Source organism: Gymnoscopelus braueri, assembly GCF_963280865.1.
Source record: "Gymnoscopelus braueri genome assembly, chromosome: 3".
Taxonomy (NCBI): domain Eukaryota; kingdom Metazoa; phylum Chordata; class Actinopteri; order Myctophiformes; family Myctophidae; genus Gymnoscopelus; species Gymnoscopelus braueri.
Window position 1 is genome coordinate 17,622,700 of NC_137612.1, and position 24,532 is coordinate 17,647,231.

General features: G+C 41.0%; 4 protein-coding genes across 4 annotated transcripts; 3 read left to right on the top strand and 1 right to left on the bottom strand.

The window, feature by feature from the left end:
• Positions 1–259: 259 nt before the first annotated feature.
• mafbb (v-maf avian musculoaponeurotic fibrosarcoma oncogene homolog Bb) lies at positions 260–2,361 on the bottom strand. Its single transcript, XM_080423889.1, has one exon. The coding sequence runs from the start codon at positions 1,921–1,923 to the stop codon at positions 919–921; it is 1,005 nt and encodes a 334-aa protein (XP_080280015.1). The 5' UTR covers positions 1,924–2,361; the 3' UTR covers positions 260–918.
• Positions 2,362–4,558: 2,197 nt separating this feature from the next.
• LOC308082628 (DEP domain-containing mTOR-interacting protein) lies at positions 4,559–9,936 on the top strand. The gene is made up of 9 exons (XM_080424506.1): positions 4,559–4,685; positions 4,996–5,174; positions 5,289–5,412; positions 7,807–7,985; positions 8,175–8,390; positions 8,483–8,620; positions 8,926–8,996; positions 9,365–9,469; positions 9,654–9,936. Exons 1-9 carry the CDS (start codon positions 4,603–4,605, stop codon positions 9,777–9,779), a joined length of 1,221 nt encoding a protein of 406 aa, XP_080280632.1. The 5' UTR covers positions 4,559–4,602; the 3' UTR covers positions 9,780–9,936.
• A 264-nt stretch (positions 9,937–10,200) lies between these two features.
• adnpa (activity-dependent neuroprotector homeobox a) lies at positions 10,201–17,341 on the top strand. Its single transcript, XM_080424483.1, has 4 exons — positions 10,201–10,581; positions 13,576–13,688; positions 14,320–14,412; positions 14,504–17,341. The coding sequence occupies exons 2-4, from the start codon at positions 13,581–13,583 to the stop codon at positions 16,826–16,828; spliced, it is 2,526 nt and encodes an 841-aa protein (XP_080280609.1). The 5' UTR covers positions 10,201–10,581; positions 13,576–13,580; the 3' UTR covers positions 16,829–17,341.
• Positions 17,342–19,043: 1,702 nt separating this feature from the next.
• Positions 19,044–22,353, top strand: LOC308082634 (bcl-2-like protein 1). Its single transcript, XM_080424514.1, has 3 exons — positions 19,044–19,139; positions 20,784–21,376; positions 21,700–22,353. The coding sequence occupies exons 2-3, from the start codon at positions 20,888–20,890 to the stop codon at positions 21,841–21,843; spliced, it is 633 nt and encodes a 210-aa protein (XP_080280640.1). The 5' UTR covers positions 19,044–19,139; positions 20,784–20,887; the 3' UTR covers positions 21,844–22,353.
• The last annotated feature ends 2,179 nt before the right edge of the window (positions 22,354–24,532 follow it).

Sequence of the window (24,532 nt, forward strand, 5' to 3'; positions counted from 1 at the left end):
CGTATGTCTCTGTTATTGTCTTTAAATAATCATAATTATGGCTGTTGATAACTAATTGTTGATAATAATATTAATATTATTATTATTTATTTTGTGGCAATATAACTTGGACTGCTCAAAAAACTTTTAGGTCTATCATGAATTTCATGTCCATATTGCAAATTATAAAACATGTTTTGTTGTATATTGATTGTTGAGGAAATATCTGCTCTGTTGGAGAACATGCATAACTAATGAGAGATAAGATGAGACACAAATGTACAAAGTCATGATGGCTTTATTGATCAATAGTAGATGAAAACAATTTAAATACAAAATGATGTCAGTCAGTCAAATACATTTTCTTGCATAACTGACTATTATCTTTCAAAAGAAAAGGACCATTTCTGTCCAGCAGAATTATTTTCATAAAAATAATGGAAATTTCATCTCTAGTAGCCTATATCATTATGGTGAGAGTGTTGTCAGAGATATATACCGTATGTACAACACTTGACAGAAAAAAATAACTGAGCAAAGCAAAATCACGACAACAAGCAATGAAAGCCTATAGAAGTAGCCTAATTGATAGAGAATAAGGCAAACATGACTTTCTAATAATAGTAAAGTGAATATTCTCGTGGGGATATTAGCCTATATTTCAAGTGTTTCCATTAAGACAAAATGCAGGCAGGTAAGCCTGTACAAAAAAAGTCTCATACAGTAGGCCTACATGTCCAGCATGCGTGTCTCTCCAGTTGAGTTTTGCTGCGTATAGCTATTTCAGTTACATTTAATTGAGTGGTAGATACGGAATTACCCCACTTTAGTTATACCTGGTAGGCAGAATTAAGTGGTCTCTAATCGATTATTTTGTGAAATATCACATGTAAAACCGTTAATAGGAAAAATCAGTCCATCGGTGAAAAGCACCACCACTCACATCATATAGGACTCGGGTGAAGAGGGGTTGTCACTGGTAGAGCCAGTTTCATGGTAACCATTTGTCACCAGTTTCTCACATTTAAGTTTATATGCGTCCCTCTCACGTGCCAGCCGGTTGAGCTCATGCTTCAGCTGCTCCACCTGCCCGGCCAGGCTGGTCTTCTCGTGCTCCAGAACATGCTTCTGCTGGACGCGCTTGTAGCGACAGGACTGTGCATAACCTCGGTTCTTTAAGGTACGGCGCTTCTGCTTCAGACGCATCACCTCGTCCTTGCCCAAGCCCCTCAGGTGCCGGTTGAGATCTCGGACGGACATGGTGACCAGCTGGTCGTCCGAGAAGTGTTCGTCGCCGGCGCCGCCTCGTCTGCCCCGGCCGTTGTGCTGGTGGAGGTGGCTGAGCAACGCCTGACGGGACTCCGGCGACTGGGGAGCGGAGTCATCATCGTCGTCGAAGTCGTCTTTGTACTGGTCGGGGCAGTGCGCATTGGCCATGTCTTGCATGTCGGGGTGACCCGAGAGGCCGTCGGCCTGGCGGAGAAGTCCCGGGTAGTGCGGGGCATGGTCACTGAGTTGGCCGTACCCTTCGAAATCGGCTTGGAACGGCTGCGGGTGGCCGTGGGGCGCGGACGGGTGCCCGTGCACCGTGGTGCCGATGAGGGCCTCCACCGCGTCCTCGTGAGTCAGACCGAAGCCCGGAGGATACATTTGCTGAGGGTAACCCCCGTTGTTAGCTATCCAGAACTGCTCGTTGCCGGGGGGGTTGTTTTTCTGCTCGTTGGGGTTGAGGTTCGGCGAAGAGGGCACCGAGTTGCAAGGCGTGCTGCCGGGGGTGGACGACACGGAGTCCGGTCTCTGGAGCTGACTGCATGCCCCGATGAACGAGCGCTCGATCCCTTGCATCGCCTCCTTCTTCACGCCGAACTTCATCAGCTCGAACTCGCTGACGAAATCCATAGGAGTTTTCGGAAGTCCCAAGTGTAAATGTGCTTCGTTAGCCATATCAATTGTTATATTCAATCTGTCTCTCCCAGAGGAGTTCCGTAATGCTACAGTCAATGGAGTAATGCCACTTTCAAAGAAAGAAAAAAGTAATTCCGAAATGAGGCTAACACATAATAGTAAAAAGGAAAAAGACGTCCCACCGTATTGTGTTGGTAAACTAGTTAGCCATGTATATGCCGACCGAGCAAAGCTGTGGGCAGTCACCCACGGGCCACAAAGCTAAGTCCACTGAAGTGACAGAGCGGAGGACAAGACCTTATGTACGAGAACCCTCTGCCTTTTCAGGAGAAGCGCACTTTCTTCATAAGGCAAGCTCTCCAGTGTGATGTCACGCGCTCAGAGTGACTACACCTCCGCGCTTCTCTCCAATGAAAAGACAGTGAAGAGGGCAATTTGCATAAAGCTGATGTGTGTATCTTAAGGGGCTGAACATGTGATGTGATGGTAGGCTACTCTTTCTTATATTGGGGGTTGAAAAAAAATCACGGACAGTGGCGTTATCTGCCTTTTCTTTTTGCCTTTTAGACTGGCCTATTACTATACCCTCTATTTATCTGTCCCACTGCTCATCGTGCTTGTAAAGATGCCAGATATATTATAGGCTACTTGTCGTTAAGCTGGCTCCACCAGCAAAAATCCACTTGGACTAATAGGCTTTAGCCTACTTGAATTCATTTCCCGGGACATCCCATTAAAATGTCACCCCGGATTTTGCCAACTTAAAATAGTTGTAACAACCATTTAAATATGCGGTAGTGGAATATCTCTATACATTTGTGTTTAAAAAATATGGCATGGCCACTATTTCCATCCAACAAAAAGGATGCGCTGTTGATTTTGTGAGGATACATGGGCCAATACTGACACCTTGTGGTCACTATCCGTGACTGCTGGTGCCATTTCTGCTGAGCTTGTGCCTAAAAATAAGTGCTGACTGCTGCCATAATTCTCCAGCAAGATTTTATCTAAATAATCACCTTTTTCTGTCATTTTCATTGGAAAAAAACAACTAATTTGGAGCAGTACTGCTTTGTGTGCATGCGTGTGTGTGCGTGCGTGCGTGCGCGCGTGCATGCGTGTGTCCATACGTGTGTGGTGTGTGTGTGTGTGTGTGTGTGTGTGTGTGTGTGTGTGTGTGTGTGTGTGTGTGTGTGTGTGTGTGTGTGTGTGTGTGTGTGTGTGTATGAGTGTGTTTGTCTTGGTCACTCACTGTATCTAGGTTGACTACTGTGTTTTTCTCACCTAGAATAATTCTTACTTAATAACTGTCATCCCGTTTCTACTGTATATGAAGTAGAACTGATCTCTCTAATGTTTCAGGTGAAAGCGCTTCTCTGTTTCAATCTAACCTGTGACAGTATCTGATCATATTTTATGATTACAATTAACATTTTAGGTATTTAACAGCAACTCAATTTCTCTTTTTCAATTGACAATCAGTGGACATTGAGTCAATACTTTTAAATTACCAGATTTTCGTAATATTTCTGATAGCAACAAGATGTTCAAATATTATTGTCTATACTTACAGTATAATGCTTGATAAAAAAATATTTCAAATTACTTCAGGATGTGAGAGGACACTGGCATCTGTTTATTCGCTGCTTCTCCATCTGAGTTGTAGATCTCCCATGTAAAGCGTCTTTGGGTACTAAAGACTTATTATAAATCTGAGATAGCCTATTATTCTAATTATTACTTTTATTCCTTTATCTCATAAAATTTCATCTTTTGTTTTATTGTTGTTTTAAAATGAGTTCTGTGATGAGAATAATTTAAAGGGTTAGTTCAGATTTTTTGAGTATTTTCTGTAGGAAATACTTGCCATTAATGTAGTGGTTGCAAAGGTATTAATTGATTGCCCGAGTCCCGTGGTCAGAGTTATGGTCCGGTTCTGATGAATATGAAGTAGTTCCGGTAGATTAGTAGATTTGGTGGGGGCCGCTCATTAAAAATAAATAAATTAAAAAAACTAGCATCATTTGTATTGTTGACCTATTTCTACCATATAGTGCAGGTTTCGTTCAATGTTGACCCCTCTGTCACATGGTACTAATGTTTGTGTCCAGAATCACTACGCCGCGGCAGCCTACTCACACACAAAATATATGACACAAAAAATAGTACCATGTGACAGGGGTCGAAATTGAACGAAACCTGCACTATATGGTAGAAATAGGTCAACAATACAAATGACGCTAGTTTTTTAAGATTATTTATTTTTAATGAGCGGCCCCCACCAAATCTACTAATCTACCGGAACTACTTCATATTCATCAGAATCGGACCATAACTCTGACCACGGGACTCGGGCAATCAATTAATACCTTTGCAACCACTACATTAATGGTAAGTATTTCCTACAGAAAATACTAAAAAAATCTGAACTAACCCTTTAAGAATGATTAAACAGAGGTAGTAATTCTATGCAACAACCGAGGGGACTGTTACTGTTGCAGTATGTGTGTGTGTGTGTGTGTGTGTGTGTGTGTGTGTGTGTGTGTGTGTGTGTGTGTGTGTGTGTGTGTGTGTGTGTGTGTGTGTGTGTGTGTGTGTGTGTACACATAACACCCATCCCACATGGCAAAAGGGTTCTGTTTATTTTCCGGGCTATTTGGTAAATATAAAGGACCATACAGACGAGTTAGCTTTCTAGTCCAGTGGCAGAGAACAAACATGGAGCAAATAAGCACCATCAGGAGAAAACTCATGACAAGACTACACAAGGCTGAAGTTATGATTGCCGGAGAACAACTCAGGTATGGAGATAAAGAAAGAGACAGAGAGAGGAGAGAGACAGAGAGAGGAGAGAGAGAGAGAGAGAGAGAGAGAGAGAGAGAGAGAGAGAGAGAGAGAGAGAGAGAGAGAGAGAGAGAGAGAGAGAGAGAGACTGACTGCCTGATTGTTACAAGTTAACAATGTTAACTTGTTATGTTATGTCTATATGATGGCGTTTGTTTAGTGTTAATGCATGTTTGACTTAAGTCTTCTCATATACAGTATGCGACACAGTAGGAAGTGAATCTAATGCCTGTCTTTTATGAATGTGGATTTTAAACTCACTTCAAGACTGAGGCTCCACGATGGAAAGCTAATCAAGGAACGGCGTTACCACTTGCGCACATATCCTAACTGTTTTGTGGCCCAAGAACTAATGGACTGGCTTGTGACCCACAAAGAAGCTCCGGATCGGACCACAGCTATCTGCCTCATGCAGCATCTCATGGACCATGACATTGTTCACCATGGTAAGGACAAGACACATTTGAAAACAGAACTGAACCAATATAAATGTAGTAAGAAGTTTTTAGGTGTCACACCGATATGAAAGCTCACTGGGGATGTATCTTGCCTTTCCTCAGTCTGTGATAAACAGCTGGTTTTCAAAGATGCAAAATTGCTGTACCGTTTCCGTAAAGATGATGGCACATTTCCCTTCAACACAGAGGTGATGGTCTTCATGAGAGGACAAAAGCTTTATGAACAGTAAGTGGTGCTTTGTTTGCGGTGGGATTACTCTTTAACTTTCTGAACAACACAAACCAGTGTTTACCAGACATGAGCTTATGTTTAAAGGCCCAATCAGTGAACATAAACAACATGGGTCGCCCCACCACCAAAGAAAAAAGGTCCAACAAAATAGACAGCCAAATGAATTATTTTTAAACTGTATTTGATGTATTTTGTCACATGTTTTCCATCCATCCACCACTCTTACAGAATTTATGTTTTCCAAAAAATCTGGATTTGGCCTTTAATAATCATTTAAATAATTGTACTTGGGATTTCCCACATTGCAAGTTATTATCTCCGCCAGGCTGAAATGACCGGGAGGTGGAGATTATGTTTCCCCCCCTGTCCGTCTGTGAACAGCTAATCCCAGGCACCGCTGGACCGTTCAGCGTGAAACATTGCATGCCCACTCTTAGTAGGTCAAATTGGCATCGTGGTGGCAATATAACAGGCCGCTTCACCTTTTGGCCTATAACTCTTGAACCATAAATCGTACAATAAAATATTTACCCCTGGATTCGTTGGATCATGACGCAACTCCTCATAAAGGCACCATGACCTTGTGTTTCCCAGAGGACTTGGATTTAATTGGATATCCCAGGCGATTTAATTGGATATCCCTGCATGGGATAGTGCCTGCCTACCCTGGGCCAGAGCCAACAGTGACACCGAGTGGAGACAGGGGAAGGGAGCGCACGTTTCCTTTCAGGAGATAAACTATTTTCTTGTTCTGAGCATTGGGTCCGTGAATTTATGTTTTCAAGTAAACTGTTGAGCTGTAATGAACCGTATGATTGGCCAAATGGATATATTATCTGACTTGGCTATTGTTGCATCCAATAGAAAGAAAGAAAGAAAGTAAGTAAGTACAAATAGAGAACATGTTTTGATCTATTCCATTGGCAATATGTGATGGAATTCTGGACCAAAATCTTATTAATTTGGGATCTCAGATAAAATCATAAAATGGTACAGGTCCATGGTATCCATTAGAGTCTAATGGATATCACATTGGGGGTCTTCGGAATGAAATGCATTCTGCATGTCTTAGATAAATAGATAGATATCATAAATCAATCAATTGATTGATTGATTACTTAATTGACAGGCAGTGCACAAGTTAAAAAACACGCCAAATGGATGACAAAAAAAGCCAGAGGCTTGTTTCCATTGTGGTCTGTTAAACATTCAACACTCAAACTGGACAAAACAAAGTGCAATAAAAACAACTACACAACAATTTAGAAAATCAAAATATACAGATTAAATTCATGGTAGTGACATAAAGGGGGGGGGGGTTGGCAGGTATACGGCACATGGAGGATGTCACTCACAGGAAGTCAGCCATTTACAACCCTGGGGGAGGCCGGCCTGGCTACGTCCAAATGAAATGTTCATGGAGCCATGCTTTTAGGTCAGCCTTAAACCTTAATGGGGAAGTTAAAACTTTCAAGGCTGTTGGTAGAGCATTCCACTCAGTGGTGTGTTCTACCGTGTTACGCTATTTACGTAGTGCGACCTGCAGAACATTTTCGTACCCAAGCGTAGCCCTCTACAAACCATTTCATTCATTGAAAACGCGCTAGCGTGCAGGGAATGATTATCGTATCCCTCCAAAAAAAACTAGAACACACCACTGATTCCACTTACAGTAAGCGACTTGAATTTTTGGGGGGACGAGGTCAGACGAACTCCCTTTGGTACCTATGAACATCCCCTACTCTGGAGAAGTAGTTTGATAACTTGGGAACTTCTCCTTTGAGTATCTTGAAAACCAGACCCATTGAGAGCTAGAAAACTCTTTCTTCCACCTTGGGCCATCCTAGCCTAATTAAGTGGTCTGGGGAGCAATCTCACAAGCTTATTTTGGGAGGTCTGCAGTTTTTTCTGCTAGTGTACCATGAGGTGCAAGCATAGTCAAAATAACACTGAATGAGGGCTCCGACTAGAGTCCTCAGAGCACTCCTGTTGATAAATGAGGAGATCCTGCCCAAAAATCTTGTTCTTTGATCAATCAATATCATCTCTCTTCCATCAGTAAATCAGATGGAAGAGAGATGTCAATAAGACTTGCAGAATATAGAACTAATCTGATGTGACGTCAGCAGGTTGGAGCAGATATACTGTAGTTACACAAAGGTCTCGTTCTTAAAAACTACTTATCAATAAAATATCAGTCCAAACTTTCTGTTTGGGTGGACTACTATGTAGCCGCCATGACACAGCCCTGTGTAGGCAAGCAGATCTGGCAGAGATCTGTGCTCTGAGGAGCAAATGTTTCTAGTCCTACAATGTCTCCTGTTTTGGCAAGATACTTTCGTGTAATTGTACAGTCTCTAATATTTTCTGTGTGCCTTTTCTCTTTAGACTCATTGCAGTCAAAGATTCAATTCTGCAGCTGAGAGAGGAGCAGGGTGTTACATATCAGCGCTCCTTTCCTGGCTGCCAGTTCATTGACTGGCTCATCCAGAATGGAGAAGCAGAGAGCAGGCGCCAGGCTCTGGACCTTTGCCGTGCCTTGCAGGAGCAGGGCATAATTCAACATGGTGAGAGAACGTGTCATTTCACCTTTCGTTCTCTAGCGCTAGAAAGGAGCAGACCATCACTGACTGCCATCAGTGAGCAGCAATGTTGGACTTCTAGTACATAAACCCAAATAAAAAGCTCCCTGTTTAGGCCAGTTTTCCCATGAATCCTGATCCTATATCTTCCTGTGCTCTCAAACCACCATTCAGTGTCAAAGAAGCACAACTTCTTTGACAGTGGGTTACTGTATCAGTTCTGCATAAATTTCCGTCGCCGCCGCCGACTGTCTGAACTCCTAAATGAGACTGAGAGGGACAATGAGGAGGGGTCGTCGTCAATGCAAACATCAGAGGACAGCCATTCTGACAGTCCTTTCAGCCTACGCAAGACCCCATCTCAAGAGGGCTGTAGTGGATTCCAATCTGGTAAAATAATGTCTTGTGTGCACAACTAACACTTAAACATAAGGTGTTTGCAGACAACTGCTTAATGATTATAACTATTATTGTTTTCACAGTAAGGTCTAGCAAGGATTTGACACACGCAACCAATGGGCGACGTGGAAGCTTGAATTCCCTTCAGCTTCCTTCCTTGGGATTTTCCACCCTCGTCCAGCTGTCTTCTGCCCCACTGGTGAGATGCAATCCAAAATCAGGCAAGTGTGTTGCTTATATTTTAAGTCTTGAGAAACGTCATCAGATCCTGTATACTGCTCTTGTTCAGCATCATAATTTATTGATCATACTAATGTTTCGGCCCCTCTGGACTTTCGTCAAGAGTATGTTAATCCATGATCTTAAATAGATAATGCCAAACCAATTATTAAAAAGAAATCCTTGAAACTTAGGGATTGAGCTTTGTTTGATCAACATCTGTGTTACAGAATTTCTATTTATGATATTTTTCATTTTCCATACCATGAACATTTGTATAATTAACGTTTAATTGATGGTGTGGCAGTGCTTCGAAGAAATGTTACATGTGGAGAGTTACTGTCACCAGGCGCACCCTTCATCAAAAAAGTGTTAACGGTGAGCTTTATGATTTATATTATTATTATTATTATTATTATTACTACATTGTGTGGCTGTGGCAAGTCATTCAATAATTGAACATGACAATACTCTTTCAAGGCTAGAAACAAAAGACGTAGATGTATTTATACTGAAAAGGAAATGTTGACAGCGATTAAAATAGCAGAGGTGATATGACTGTATGTATGTATTTAGGTTTGTAGGATGACATTATCAAGAGAGACAAGTTGCTGTTCTTCCTAGCCGTTTGAGAGACTTATTCATGTTCACAAATCAAGAACTATAGAAGTGGCAAGGACTAGATGGACTGCATAGTATCAGTGAATGGCATAAGCCTATACATCTGTTGTTGGGATAAACCTCAGGTGATTGGGGAAGCAGTGGGCTGGGGCTTGGTTGTCCGAGGAAGGGCACCCTGTTATGTCCAGGCGGTTGACCCTGGAGGTCCTGCTGCAGCAGCTGGAGTTAAGGTAACTATTCAACAAAGTACACTCATCGCTCATGGTATACAGAAAAATACAAAGCAAATGGGTGGAGGGGGGTGGGTGATGTTATTTTCCACTTAAGTGCACTGGTTTGGCGTGCTATATGGAACAACAACCAAAATTATACATAGCATAAGCCTACATAATTACCCTTACTTTCTCTCTTAAGGTTCGACAGTTTGTGTGCCAGGTGAATGGACAAAATGTTCTTCACCAGGATTATTGGACAGTCTCAAGGTTGGTGATGACAGGACCTCGCACTGTTGTCTTGGAAGTTTTGGAACCACTCGGATGAGGGCAGCCATTAAGTATCAAATATCTGCCAGGATTATTGGATTCCCCAGTATTTTTGCACAATCTTTTGCTACTCTGAAAATGTATCTTATATTTGATGTCTGACTTTTTAAGGTTGCTATGATGTATGGGTTGCAAATGACAGGCTTACGTTTGTTTCCCCACCTGGGAAAAGTAGAATAATCAATTAATAAAATGTTTATAAATCTGAGGTGAACTTGTCTTCTCTCTCTCTCACACTCACACACACACACACACACACACACACTCCCTCCCTCTCCCTCTCTCTCTCTCTGAAACACACACACACACACACACATACATACATGCATACACACACACACACACACACACACACACACACACTCCTACCTCCCTCTCTCTCTCCCGCTCCCCCCATCACTTCCGTCTTTTTCCCGTCGCCATTTTGGATCAAGTGTTGACTTACTTTGAATAGGTAGCGTTAGCTCGCTGGGTGTCTCTTGATCATCATAGACGGTCCTGATGGCTCGCCAGTAGTGAAGTCAGGGTTGCAGTTAGTTAGGAGGATCATCTGAGCCCATTGCCCACTGGATGATCCGCTACGCAGCTTGAATGAACGAGTTCATCATTTATGGATCCACTCAGAAACACAGCAAATGTGACTTGTTAGCTTGTTGCTAGTTAGCTTAGCTAGCTGGGTTAGCTGAGCATCAGCAGCCGGCTTTGAACATCACTGACTTCGTCCATCGGCTCGCCTAGTGTCTTTGTTATCCACTGAGCGACTTCACGCGGCCCATTCCCTCCTCAAACCCGTGCGAAAGGTGAGTTTACACCCGTGTATGATTTCATATTACGTCGTTTCACCAACGAACGGGGGGGAGATTTAAGGCACATTTATACTTCGTCGCACGAGTGTGTCGCTCGACAAAAATGACGTATTTTCAACTGGAAAAGTGTAAATTTCCCCACATTTGAAATGTAACCTTGGTGGTTTTGTTGAAAATACGTTTTTTTTTTCCTGGGGGTCAAGCGACGCGAGCGAGCGATGAAGCTGGTTAAACTTCAGTCAGTCATCTCGTGCTGCTGGTGGTCGAGGAGAGGAGACGACATGCGGGCGGTTTGTCTGGATGTTAGCTGCTAACGTGTTAGCCATTTAGTCAGCTAGCTAGTTACACTAGTAGCCACATTCTACTGTACGGTAGCCATGCTCAAAATGACCACATTCTCATTAAGGAATGAATCGACCAGTTTTGTGTATGAGGTATGGGAACAAAGAAAGTCGAATCTGTTATTTGATCCGCCGTCATCGGCCATACGCCGACGTTAGAGCGGAAATGTCCGTTTAGTTATCGATAGTCAATATAGTCGATAAGACTATCGATAACTAAAGGGCCGTTTCCGCTCGGGCCTTGAATTGGCCCAAATGACGTGCCACTTTGGATGCAATACAACATGTAAGAGGAAAAATCCCCAAACAAATCACAGCAGAATACAGAATTGAGTTTAAAGCTACAATCCGTAAGTTTTGTCTCTCTCTTCAGTCCCGATGGCTGTCAACGATGTCCAAACTACAGTCAAGATGGCGGCGCATCTAGTGTCCAATCTGGTGTGCCCTCTGCTTCAAATAACTTTATTAACAGAATCAGAATCAGTTTTATTGTCACATCACAGGTTTACAAGGTAAAAAAGTGGGTGAAATTCGTTTTTGTACATCGTTCCCATCGCAACGTTAATTTCCATAGAAAGAAGAGGGGGGGGGGGGCAAGTGGGAAGGAGATCAAAACAAGAGAGCAACAGAAGGCCAGACAAGTTATCTACATATTTACAAAGTACCTGAGATAATAAAAAACTAAGGTGCCTGAGCATAGCAGCAATGTATGTATACTGTGCATGTTATACTTATACTGTGCATGATATACATATGGACGTTAAGGTGCTTAGAGAAAAAAGAGCACAATAAAAAAGACAAAAAAAGTCAGTGCGTTTTTTTGTCTTTTTATTGTGCTCTTTTTTCTCAGAAAAGACAGAACATTGTCAAGACAGAACATTGTCAACCCATTGATGTCCTAGTAGACACCAAGGGTAGGGAGACCACATCCAGCCACTGCAGATGTCCTAGTTATATTGAATTAAGATACTCTGCCATACAGATTGGTTAAAATAACACTGTATTCATTAGAATAAGTACTGGATTGATTGTAGCTTCCTGAAGCTCCCAGCAGTGCATCTGTAGCATTCAAAACCCTTCAGAGACTAGTAGTAGTAGTTCTCAACACCCATATGGGGGTCGGCCAATGATTGATACTTAATAAATCTTAACCATTATTACATGTACTAGCCTACAACTAACTACATTAATTGCTATATTGATCAGTGTTTCACTGTTGCCACTATACCGTACAAGAACAGTAAGGGAATTTTGGACCAAATGAGACAATGAATAAATGTTGTTTTCCACTCACTCATACAGAGATACAAGCAGCAAAATGTTGGTAGGAAATGTTCTGCAAAGACTGCTAACAGAACAATACAATATAACAAGAATGGTGATAATAATTCTGGATTTAGATTTTTTTAAATTAAAATAAAATAACAAAATGCAGCAGGAAAGAACAGCAGGTATGATAAAACCCATTTAAAGCAGTTATAAAATCTATTTAGCAGGAATGGGAGGAGGATCATTTAGAATCAGGATTGATCGAATGTGCAGAAGGCATACATGGTATATAAAATACATCAATTACTCTTATCTATGCACATCTGTGCAAATAACATTGTGCACAATATAACTACCTCCGGGCTATGGTCGATGCCTACACCCCTGCCCGACCACTTCGGTCTGCCACCTCGGGGCGACTGATTGCCTCGTCACTCAAGGGTCCTTCTGGCCGATCCACACGGTCACGACTCTTTTCTGTTCTGGCCCCACAGTGGTGGAATGAACTTCCCACTGATGTTAGGACAGCAGAGTCACTGCCCATATTTCGCCGCAGGCTGAAAACTCACCTCTTCAGGAAACACTACCCTTCCTCTCTGCCTGACCTACTTGTTGTTAACTAGTTGTACGAACGCTTGTTTTCTATTGCTGTATTGTTTATTGGATTATTGGATTGTTTATTGGATCTTGTTTAGTCGATTCACTTATTTGTTTTAGCTCATGCTCATTTGATTTAGCTATTTTGTCTCATCTGTTTAAGGAAATAGGTAGCTGATATATTGCACTTTTACCTTAGCGCTAGGTATACTCTTGGTTGCTTGTTTTTGCAGATAATGCACTAAGGACTTCTGGTGATTAGTAGTTTTCGTTCCCTACCTATGTTGAATGCACTTATTGTAAGTCGCTTTGGATAAAAGCGTCTGCTAAATGACTGTAATGTAATGTAATGTGCAACCAACTGAGGATTCTTGCAGGACCATACTCCCTATCATAGTATTCGTTAACGTTTCCTGTGGCACTGCTCTGCGGGTGACTTGGATACACACCTCCACTGCTGTTTGTTTGTTGTTGCTTATGAAGATAAATTGCCCTCGGGACAATAAAGTCCATCTACCTAACATATTTAATACCTTTTTAGTCAAATGGGGTGAAAATAGTCATCATTCATAGCAAACAACCAAGTGGAGAAGTGGGTCTCTGGTCAATTAAAATGGATGTAGGCCTTTTGATTGTTTGACAGCGAGTTCAATAAGAAAATATGTGAGTTAAGCATAAGTTGTATCCCAACACTGTGGTCAAACAAACTTGTAACAAGTTTAAATGTTAAGATTAATCCAGTGGCTAACTACCCTTTTTTTGTTTCATTTATGTTTTACAGGAAAGATGTATCAGCTCCCTGTTAACAACCTTACAAGGATACGGAGAGCCAGGAGGCAAGTGAAAAAAGCACTTGGTGACATTGGGCTGGAGTACTGCAAGGAGGCCGTGGAGGTGAGTGTAATTTACTATATGAAATAAGAATCCAAAGGAAAGCACACACATCTCAAAAGAATTTACATTATTTGCTTAGATGGAGATATTTGGCAATTCAATGCATACTGTTAATTTAAGTGGTTTAAACTAATAACTTTTAACACCATTATGTCAATTAAGCAGTAACTAAGTCTCAGGGAAGACAAGTTACAAAGAAAGCAAGTTGACAAAAATGCATGTACATGAACAATATTTGTGCATATTTGTCAAAAGGATAAAATACAAAAAAGCTTGAGAGCTTATTTCTATTGTGGTCATTTGAGTGCAAATGTGTGTGTAAGCTGAGTGCCATGTGTTGGGGGGGGGGGGGGGGGGTTAGCCTAGTCGTACAGAAAAACAATAATAAATACATTCATACAATTTCAACTCACTAAACAATTGGCAGTGGCAAGACATGGGTACAGTAAATGGAACCTATTACAACTCAACGAATTGATAAAGATAATGGACTGCAGAAAGGAAAAAGAAAAAAAAACAACGTTGCTATGTTAAACCTTACCTGTCAAAAATGCCAACCTTGATCACATCTAAATGTATTCACGCAGAAAACAGGCTGGTCATCATTTTTGTTTTCATCTCATTTACACAGGAGTTCAAAGAGTTTTGTCCCCCTGACCAGTATGTGAAGAGCACTCTATGTCTTGATATTTGCTCATGGGATCCTTCATCTTCTAAGTCACAGGTAACGTATGCACCTTTGTTCTAGGCCGAGTGAAATTCATAACAAAAGCACATTTCTGTCTTTGAATTATAATGATTTTTATCCTTTTTAGGAATATCGATCCAAGCCATTTTGCTGCACAGAGTGTCCATTTGCTTCCAAATACTACTCAGGCTACAAGAACCACTTCCGCAATGTACACAGACGAGAGTTTGAGACCAGTATCCTACTCAACTGTCCTTACTGCACATTCACTGCAAGCAAGAGAACTATGGAGACGCACGTTAAGATATTCCACATACCCAGTTCAACAAGGCAGAATTATGGGACCCCCCAGGGAACTGCTGCAGGGCAGAAGGACAAAATATGGCTTGATAGAGCCAGACAGGGGGATAATGTAGAGAGAGCAATGTACTTTTGTAAGAAATGCACATACAGGGACCCTCTCTACAATGTTGTGAGGAGGCACATCTACAGGGAACATTTTCAGCATGTTGTCTCACCCTATCTTGGCATGGTTTCAGAAACATCTGTCAAAAATGGTGCTAATACTGTGAATGGCAACAACATCCTATGTAAGCGCTGTCAGTTTTCTACCCGAAGCTATGAGGCATTGGTGCAGCATGTTGTTGAGTACCATGAGCGCATTGGTGCTCAAGTGACGACTATGATTGGACATGCTAACATTATGGTGTCCAGGTCTCAAGCCTTCCCAGGGATGTCTCAGAAAGCATCTATGATGATGACTGGAGGGCGCACACTTATGTCTGATGCACTAAGCAACATGGGCCATTTAAAGCAGGGGCCCTCTGTTCTTAAAAATCAATCCGCCATTGCTGGCCATCAAGTGCGTGTTGCAGTTCCTAGCAGTACTCTGACAGAGAGCTCACCAGCAGTAAACACAGCCCAAACTCAGAAGTGGAAGATATGCACTGTTTGCAATGAGCTTTTTCCTGAAAACCTCTACAGTGCTCATTTTGAAAAGGCACACAAGGCAAAGAAGATATGGGCAATGGCAAAGTATATCATGAAGATCCACAATTTCACCAGTAAATGCTTGCTTTGCAACCGATATTTGCCCAGTGACACACTGCTCAACCACATGTTAATTCATGGGCTTACTTGCCCACAATGCCACTCTGCTTTCCACAATGTAGAGAAAATGATTGAGCATGTGAATCAGGCTCACCCTGAAGACTTTGCTGGTCTTCCTGGTGTATCCCCATTGACCTTTGACCTCACAATCAAACAAGATAAGTCCAATAACATACAGCTTGTTGTTATCACCTTCAATATGAAGGAGACCATAAATGGTCAAGATCAGTCTGCCCAATATCCACCTCAAGTCAAAGTAATGGCTCCGAAGATGATCGATAAAAAGAATGATGCACATGCTAGAAGTTTGCCTTCTGCATCTCTGTCTGGCAAGGGCGAGGTTGGGAAAACTCTTTGCCCGCTGTGCTTCACCATCCTCAAAGGACCCATTTCTGATGCTCTCTCTCAGCATCTGAGGGAACGACACCAAGTCCTTCAGACAATGCACCCTGTTGAGAAAAAGATGACATACAAGTGTATTCACTGCTTGGGCGTGTATACAAGTAACATGGTGGCTTCCACAATCACGCTGCATCTTGTGCAATGCAGAGCTGTTGGCAGGTCCCAAGCAGGCCAGGGTATTAAGTCTGCCTTAACTCTCAACTCCTCTGGGGCTGGGTTCCTCAAGCGGCAGCTACCCACCCAAGCCACATTAGACCCAAAGAGGATGAAGATGAACTCTGACTCAAAGCTTTCCCTCGCCACAGCAGGGAAGCGGGGAGAATCTGACGGCCTTGTATTGGATCCTCGAAGCTATGAGCACAAGACTTACGAGGCCCGAAAAAACTTCCTCACAAACTACTTCAACAGACGACCCTATCTATCATCTGAGGAAGAGGAAAAGCTGTCTGGGAGTCTCTGGCTGTGGAAGTCCGATATTGCCAGCCACTTTGCAGACAAGCGTAGGGTATGTGAGAAAGAATGTGAGACCAAGAACGTGGCTGTGTTGCTTGGATTTGACATGCAAGCTCTCGATAAATTAAAGCATGATATGACATTTGAGGAAAGTAAGTTGGCTGGTACCTCGACAGTCAGATCAGGCACTGGGGGCCTCAAGTCTGGTACTCCAAGCACAGACCAAAACAAGCAGTGTGGTACAATTAACTGCACCCTAAAGCTTAGTACATACACAGAGACCATATCAATTGACTCAGACAGTGAACCAGAACAAGAGGGTAGCATTACTGAGAATGGAAACATTGACGGAAACCAACATGTAGCTGAAGTCTCTGAAGAGCCAGCAGATGTGTCAGAGCCTGAGGTGATTCCCCCTACGAACATGGATGGGCCTTCAGAAATCAGCACTCTGGAAGATGGGAAAGCAAACACAACTTTTTGTTAGTGTCCCTGCTTAGCAATGTGCCTTGGTAGGGTAACATTTAGATTTGAAAGGTACTTAAATCTAATGGTATAGAGAGAATCTTCAATTTGTTGGTTATGAGATAGCCTCATCTTTATGAGACAGTATGGGCAGTTAGAAATCACAAACATTGGTCTGGCATGGTTCGCATAAGAAATACTGTAATTCCTAATTTTGACCTCAATTCAAGTGTTGAAACAAAAGATTGCTGAGGTACTCGGCAACATTATAATGCAAAAGTGTATGGCTTCTGTAACTGACATCTGTTGTGACACTGTATATAATAGGGATTGTACTTAATTAGATTATACATACTGTCTGTTTCTCATTTGTTAACCGTTAGTCACAAAGATTTATGAACATGATCATATCCCAACTTTCATACCCCCCCCCCCCCTCAAATGTGAGATGGAGCTGTATTGTCATTTCACATTTAGAAAGTTGGAATATGCTAATTGCTTATGTATACTTCTTTTTTAATAAATACATTTGTTTAATAAATATCAGGATTATTTTCATTTTAACTAATCCATAATGAATCAATGGCATTTTTAATCAAGGGGCAGATCATACAACACTGGATCCTAACAGTCAAGTGTTTTTTATTAATATAGTCAGTTGTGTAATGCTAGCCAGGAACATGAAGTATTGTTATGGATTCCTGATTCCTAGAGATTACAACATTTATGAATAATATTAAGGAAGTGTAATGACTTGGAAATGTTACCTATAGCACAAAGCACCATAATGACGTGGTTTAACTAAGGCTTTATATCGGTTTATTTATTTTCCCCAAACAATTCAATTATTTTTCAAATGAGATATTCACACATCCAACTATCAGATGCAGTGTATGATAAGTTAAAGTATCACTTTACTTTATCAAATAAAAGAGGGTTTATGGAAGCATGGCTGTCTATCTAGATAACTATCTATAGCCTCTGTATAGATATATCTAAGATGGATAGATTGCGTGGGTGTGAGAAAATTTCATTTAAAATAGTGAAAATTATTTATGATAAGTTTATTCTTCAGGCACCAGCTTCCGTTAAGAAAATGTGCCGGTTGGTGCAGAAAGTTAAGGAGGGACATCCGCTCACCTTGGAGAACTAAGATCATGTGGCCAAATGATGGCCAATGCAGAGACATAAAAACATATGTCTATGGGCCAATGACTGCCGTCCATAGTTATAATAATATATCTAGAGGGTGGACTGCCCCGCCCCCACCTATCAATTTCAATGAAAGTTGCTCACAAGCGCATGAAGCACCCCAAAGTACCTCTATGGATTGGCTCCAATTTTGGAGCCAATGGAGCAGGCGTACTAGCGTTGAAGACGATAGAAGCATGCGCAGTAGCGTCGCAAAAGCGAAAGTCCTGCATTACCATATTTAGACACCAGGCTTCTGAGGCTTCCGTGGTTCTGGGGTCTTGATGGGCCAATGACTGCCGTCACCGTGCCTGAATGGTCAGGCCCTCCAGAGTGCGCAGCTGTAGAACAGTGTTGCCAGGTCTGCTTATAAGCGACGTTGGGCTTTTTTTCTCCTGTCAAGTTGCTTGTAAACATTGGTGGTTTGCGTTTTGTGGGGCTTGTTTCTAAAGTAGTTGCTTAATTTGGGGTTGTTCAAACCGCTGATTCTCGAAAATGTTAATGTCAATCAAAGACCCCCAAATGAATATGTATATGTTGTCTGCACACCCCCATCTGAAAATATTTTATGCCAGGGACCCCTATACATCTCAAACATTTGTGTTATTAAAATGTTTCACATTTATTTCAAGACTTTATTTTGAAAATAGCGATGCCGCGTTGTGAGCTTGTAGGTCTGATTGATTGATTGATTGATGTAGTTTATTTAGAAAGACATGAGAATAGTACATGACAGTACATAACAACATGGAAGTACAAATTCACAATACAAGGTCTACTAAACTGGAAACCCTCATTAAGCATTACGCTTGTTTAAGATGAGAACCCCATGCACACAAATCATGATGAAATATAAGAGGCAGGCAGATATACACACTACTATACAGAATGTCATACAATCAGCTTTCAGGTTACTGGTATGACGAGAGAAATCAAATAGCCGTCAAATAGCCGATGTGTTTAAAGTGTTCATGTCGCTTCTTTTGGGCTTGTTTTCATAGACCTGGTTGCTTATTACTTTTACAAAACCAGGCAACATTGCTGTAGAAGTGACGCTGTGTGGTTGTGTGCACATTCACAACGACACATTTTTGTAATTCCAAAATTGCACTTTGAGAGTAAACTGCCTTCTTTTTGCGGTTGTAAGTACAGGCGTTTATTGTATCAAAACATTCCCATCATGTACATCCAGTTTATTTTTGCATGATTTGAAAAACAACGTGTAGCAGTCTATATGAAGCCAGCTAGTTAGCATCTTTAGCTAATAAATAGGAACGTATTTTAAGTGAGATGTCAGTAGGTTTAGCTTCGGAACGCCTTTTGTCTGTTCGCATGTAATAATAACGTATTATTGATAAGATAATGGCACCGTATTTCATCAAAATGTCAAGCTGTAGCCTACGTAACTAAATGCCAACTTGCTTGGTCGGTGGTAGCCCCAGTTAGAACCTCTCCCTCCGCTACAGCTCCGAGATAATGTCCCACTGCGTAGGATGCCGCCGAATGGTGGCCAATATAGTTGATTCTTATCCTTTTCCGCACATCATATCCAAAAAGTAAAGGTCTTCCCCCTTGCTCTCAGATGTTTAAAATTTTAGCGGTTAAGACATTTTAAGTGACTGGTTGAAACAAGCGTTTAAATCGCTTTTTTAGTCAGCCTGTGCCATGTTTTCCAATGTGAACGGGAGCAGTACAGCGCATGCGAACGGGGGTTGACTGGCCACAGGCTGACTAAAAAAAGCGACTTCATTGCTTCTTTCAACCCGTCGGTTACATTTTCTTGACCGCTAAAATTTAAAACATCTGAGAGCAGGTGGGAATACCTTTACTTTTTGGATACGATGTGCGGGAAAAGGTAAGAAAAGGTAAGAACAATGTTGGCCACTGTTCGCCGGTGTCGCACTCTGCCAAAACCTTACGCAGTGGAACCTCATCTCGGAGCTATACAGCGGAGGGACTGAGGGAGAGGTTCCGATTGGAGCTATGCTGTGGTTGTAATGGCAGCCAGTTGAAGTTAGCGTCGTTAACTACGTTCGCTATAATCATAGATGTATGGCATCTATGGCTATAATAATGTTGTCTCAAACAAGCGTTTTGGTTTGCTGACATTCTAAGCGAGCAGAGCTACTGCTAACTGCAATAGGGATGCAAAAATTCAACTAATCGATTTAATTGATTACAAAAAATATATACTAGATAATTTAATGAAATTATCTATTAATCGATACTTATTTTGGGCATGTCATAGGTGAAAAGCTTAAAAAATGTCAGAAGATAAGATAGCCGATCTACAAGTTCAACAGCTCGTGGTGATGTGAAGTGTTGTCAGCTTGTAGATCTGCTATTTTAGTATGACACTGTTGTGGGAAAACTAATATAACGCTTAAATGGTTCATTTGTTTATAGCCCATATTTAAAAAATCGATTTAAAACAAAACGCAGCTCACGATTATTTGATTGATCGAATAATTGATTGAATAATCATTAAGACAGTGGGGATGGTCTCCAGATATGGCTCACCACCTTTTGTATTTATTTATATACATGTTATTCCGGTTATTATCTCAATCTTTTTGATCACTGAACAGGGATCTGCATTGCATCCCTGCTTAACCTTTTCAAGGAACATTGCCAAGCTGATCCTATTTCAATGGGCTAACGTTAATTTGGAAAACGTTTTTTATTGAATACAAATAATTCTGACTGATATCAAAGGAGGCTGTTATCTACATGGCATTTTACTTTTGTAGTTTTATGTGACTCTACCTGTTCCATAACATTTCCAGGTTATGGAAGTTACCAACCACAAGATGGACATCCCACTGAAGTGTGTGGGCCATGGCAGGAGAAACTATGAGGTCTGAGTAACTTTTAAGTGTGTGTGGAAATTATGTTGTACAGCAACAGAGAACTGGTGGTGTTCTTCATAAGCTATAAACTGTCTCAGAGGAACTTGAAACTGGATGATGCCAGTGAAAGGACTGAAGGAGACAAAACCAATGGATTGCTGGTGAACAATGTAAATGGTAGTAGCCAATTAGGGACATTATCTTCTCCAAATGGAGAGGCACTGAAGGCAGCTCTTCGGTATGCTGCTGATGAGTTTGAGCTGCGCTATACACAAGCCTTTAGTGACCTCTCTTCTAAGTTCCATATTACCCCTACCACTGCCTACAACAGTTTTGAGGGTGTGATGGACGAGTTATTCAGGGACGGAGTCAACTGGGGACGCATAGTGGGCCTGTTTGTCTTTGGGGGCACCCTTTGTGTCGAGTGTGTTGAAAAGGATATGGTCCCTCTGGTGTCCCCCGTCGCAGACTGGATGACCGTATACCTGGATAACCACATTGAGCCATGGATCCAGAGCCAAGGAGGATGGGTGAGCAGGCAGAGGGAATTCTAATGATACAGTATCAAATATGGTTCAAATCAAATCAAATAGTACTTTATTGTCAGTTCACACTGAAATTAGTTTACGACACAGCAGCCATGTATACAACACAAATACAAATACAAGTTACAATGGAATGTCACAGGTACAAGTACACAGTTACAGCAAAACAAGGCACGCTGGGTCGCAGTGCAGCCGTTACAGCGCAGGTTCTTTTATCATTCAAAACAATGACCGTGTAGAGACAAACAAAAAAGAAAAGCTCATAAAAAATGTGTCTTCCTCTGTCTGATCCATACTTTACATTACAGGATAAATTCACCAAGATTTTTGGTAGAGATGCAGCCAGGGATGCTAGGAGGTCCCAGGAAACCCTAAGAAGATGGCTGCTTGTGGGTGGGATGCTGCTTACAGGAGCGTTGCTCTGCACTCTCATTGTAAAGAAAGGCCAGTGAAGTGGAGGACCATGAGTTGTCTCTCGTTTACCCCATGTGCATACTGTGTAATGCCACGTCAACAAAAACAAAACAGAATATTTCTATGTTTACAAAATCCCAGTCTGATTGTGCACTGATCTCGATTGGCTATGGCAGTTTGTGGGAATACCCATAATAGCCTGGGGAGTCATTTCTCACTCTGCCTGTCCTGTGACATCATTCTTTTATACACAGCAAAGCTCTGTTATAGCCTAATTTTTTATTATTATTATTATTGATCACTTTTATTTTTTCATTGTTTGTTGGAAATGGTGTTTTATACTCAATTAGAGGCTTTAAAAGGTATCAGATAAGCTAAGAATGGATGGGGGGGGGGGGGGAATCCTTATCTTTACACCAAGGGACCAATTTTAATTATTTACAAATGGATTTGTGACAGATAATATAAGTTCTATTTCATTTTATATTTTATTTTTGGTGCTGTAATAGTTTCAAGCATGCTTCAAATTAAATTACATATTTTATTATGCTGCTGTGTGTGCTTTGCTGCGGTAATTGTGTGATTTGTGAGCAACAAATCACAATGAAATCTTTTTAGATAATTTGTTACTTAAACTTAAATGCTTTTACACAAACAGTTAATGAAATGAATGTTCACATCTCTTCAGTAGACCTGGAAGTGTATGTGGCTGAAGTTTTTTGTTTTACCATTAGGGGGTGCTTGGTTACCAAGTCTCTGAAGAAATTGCATATTATGACGTTTATTATGACATGACAGTAACAGTGCAAGCTAATTATTATACAGGCTTTTGTATTTCGTCACTTACTGTTGTATTAACTACATGGGGCAGACTGTACTGTCTACCCAGAGAAGTCTAGTAAGAAATTGTATACTTCTCATCCTTTTTGTCATGTTCTCTACAAACAATTGGGTTTGTCAAAGGGTTTGAATGCACAATGTCATCCATGTGGTCTCTCAAAACACCAACATGGTGTCCTATGTACAGTATTAGTATATCTCATAGGTTTGCAACTAGGGACAATTTAAATGTGAGTAAAACAGGATGGATGGGAGAAGAGAAAAAAGAAAAGGAGAGAGAAGACCACCAACGGACAGCCTACTAACATGCGAGTTGGATCTGGCCTGTGGTTACTAATCTATCCCTGTCATTTGTTACCATTTCCCCAAAGCTTAGCTGGCGGCAGAAACAGATAAAGCCAGTCAAGGAAAAGCGAATGAATTATGGTCTCACTCAAAGAATATCTAAATGTTAAACCTTTTGGGTTCTAAATGTATAAATATACTACATCTATCTTTCTGCTTTGCACTTTCTTAGACAAGTGGACAGTGACTTTTCTGTGCTTTAGTATCTGTAATGTTTAGTTGATATGGCTAAATCATTCTGCAGTCACACCGATTTTGCAGGGCGTCAGTATATCAAATCAAGGGCATGAAAACTGGTTCACACAGCATTTGTCTAAATAATCTAGAAAATATTCATATATTTTTTATATTGTAATAGTATAGAATAGAGTACTTTTATTGGCAACATTTAGAAGCACACAGTATCACTATTAAAAGCACCAAAATGGATTTAATCACAAAAAAGCTGAAGCTTGTTTCCATCGTGGTAAATTAAAATGTCATCATATACTGTAGATATACATACGCACACACATACACATATATATATATACACACACACGTATGTGTGTGTGTATGTTATATATATATATATATATATGTATATAATTTATATGCACAGTATATAAGTTGTCATGTTTATCACTATCATAAATGCCCTGCATACCCAGCAAGAGACATGAGTGACTGATTGATGTTTATGAATGATATACTAAAAGTGCTCCTAAAGCTCAAAGAGAAAGAGAATGTCCATGACATGCTTTGTCATGAGTGCCCAGATGTTCACTAAACTGAAACTGTTGCATAAATTGAAGTCTCCCTGAATTCTTCACTCAAGCGCATACATGATGATGAGCTACAAAACACATGCCAATATGTGTATTATTTACTATTTATCTGAAATGGTAATCCCTTGTGTGTGCGTATTCACGTGATGATCTACATGGAATTTGACCAAAGTTGACATAGCAATGCTTTAATACTGGACCTAAAGGTCTGTTAGGATCATTTTACCTAGCAAAAACGCCATTCTGCTTAGTATTTAAACGAGTACACAGTAAAATCCTCAGTATTCATTTATCCATTTGTAACTCAGAGTGTACAGATGTGTGTACTCTCTCAGGGCTAAATTAACATGAAGATTTTACAGTGTATATAAATCCAAATATATTTTTTGTTTAATGTAGCATGATGATAATTTAGGGTCTAAAAGGCTTGCATACTGTACCTGAACTGTACATGTTGTCCCTCTAGTCTGTAACGGACAGGGAGTGTATGAGTGCCTTTGCCAGCAGCAGGTGGATTGTTTAGGGTCTGTGGCCTCAGTGATAAGTTATCAGTCATCCACCAGTGCTAAGCAAGTGGCCCCAGCCCTACTCCCCATCATTAAGAACATTTAACACAGCATTTAAACCAGTAGTGGTTTTACACACTACTGTATTGTTGTATTTTAGTATTTCTGTTTTGTACAGTAAATATAGATCATTTAGATTATATTTGGAGTAAAAGAAAGGACAAATATTAAGGACAACATTAAGCCTCAGTAATGGTCTTCCATTACTA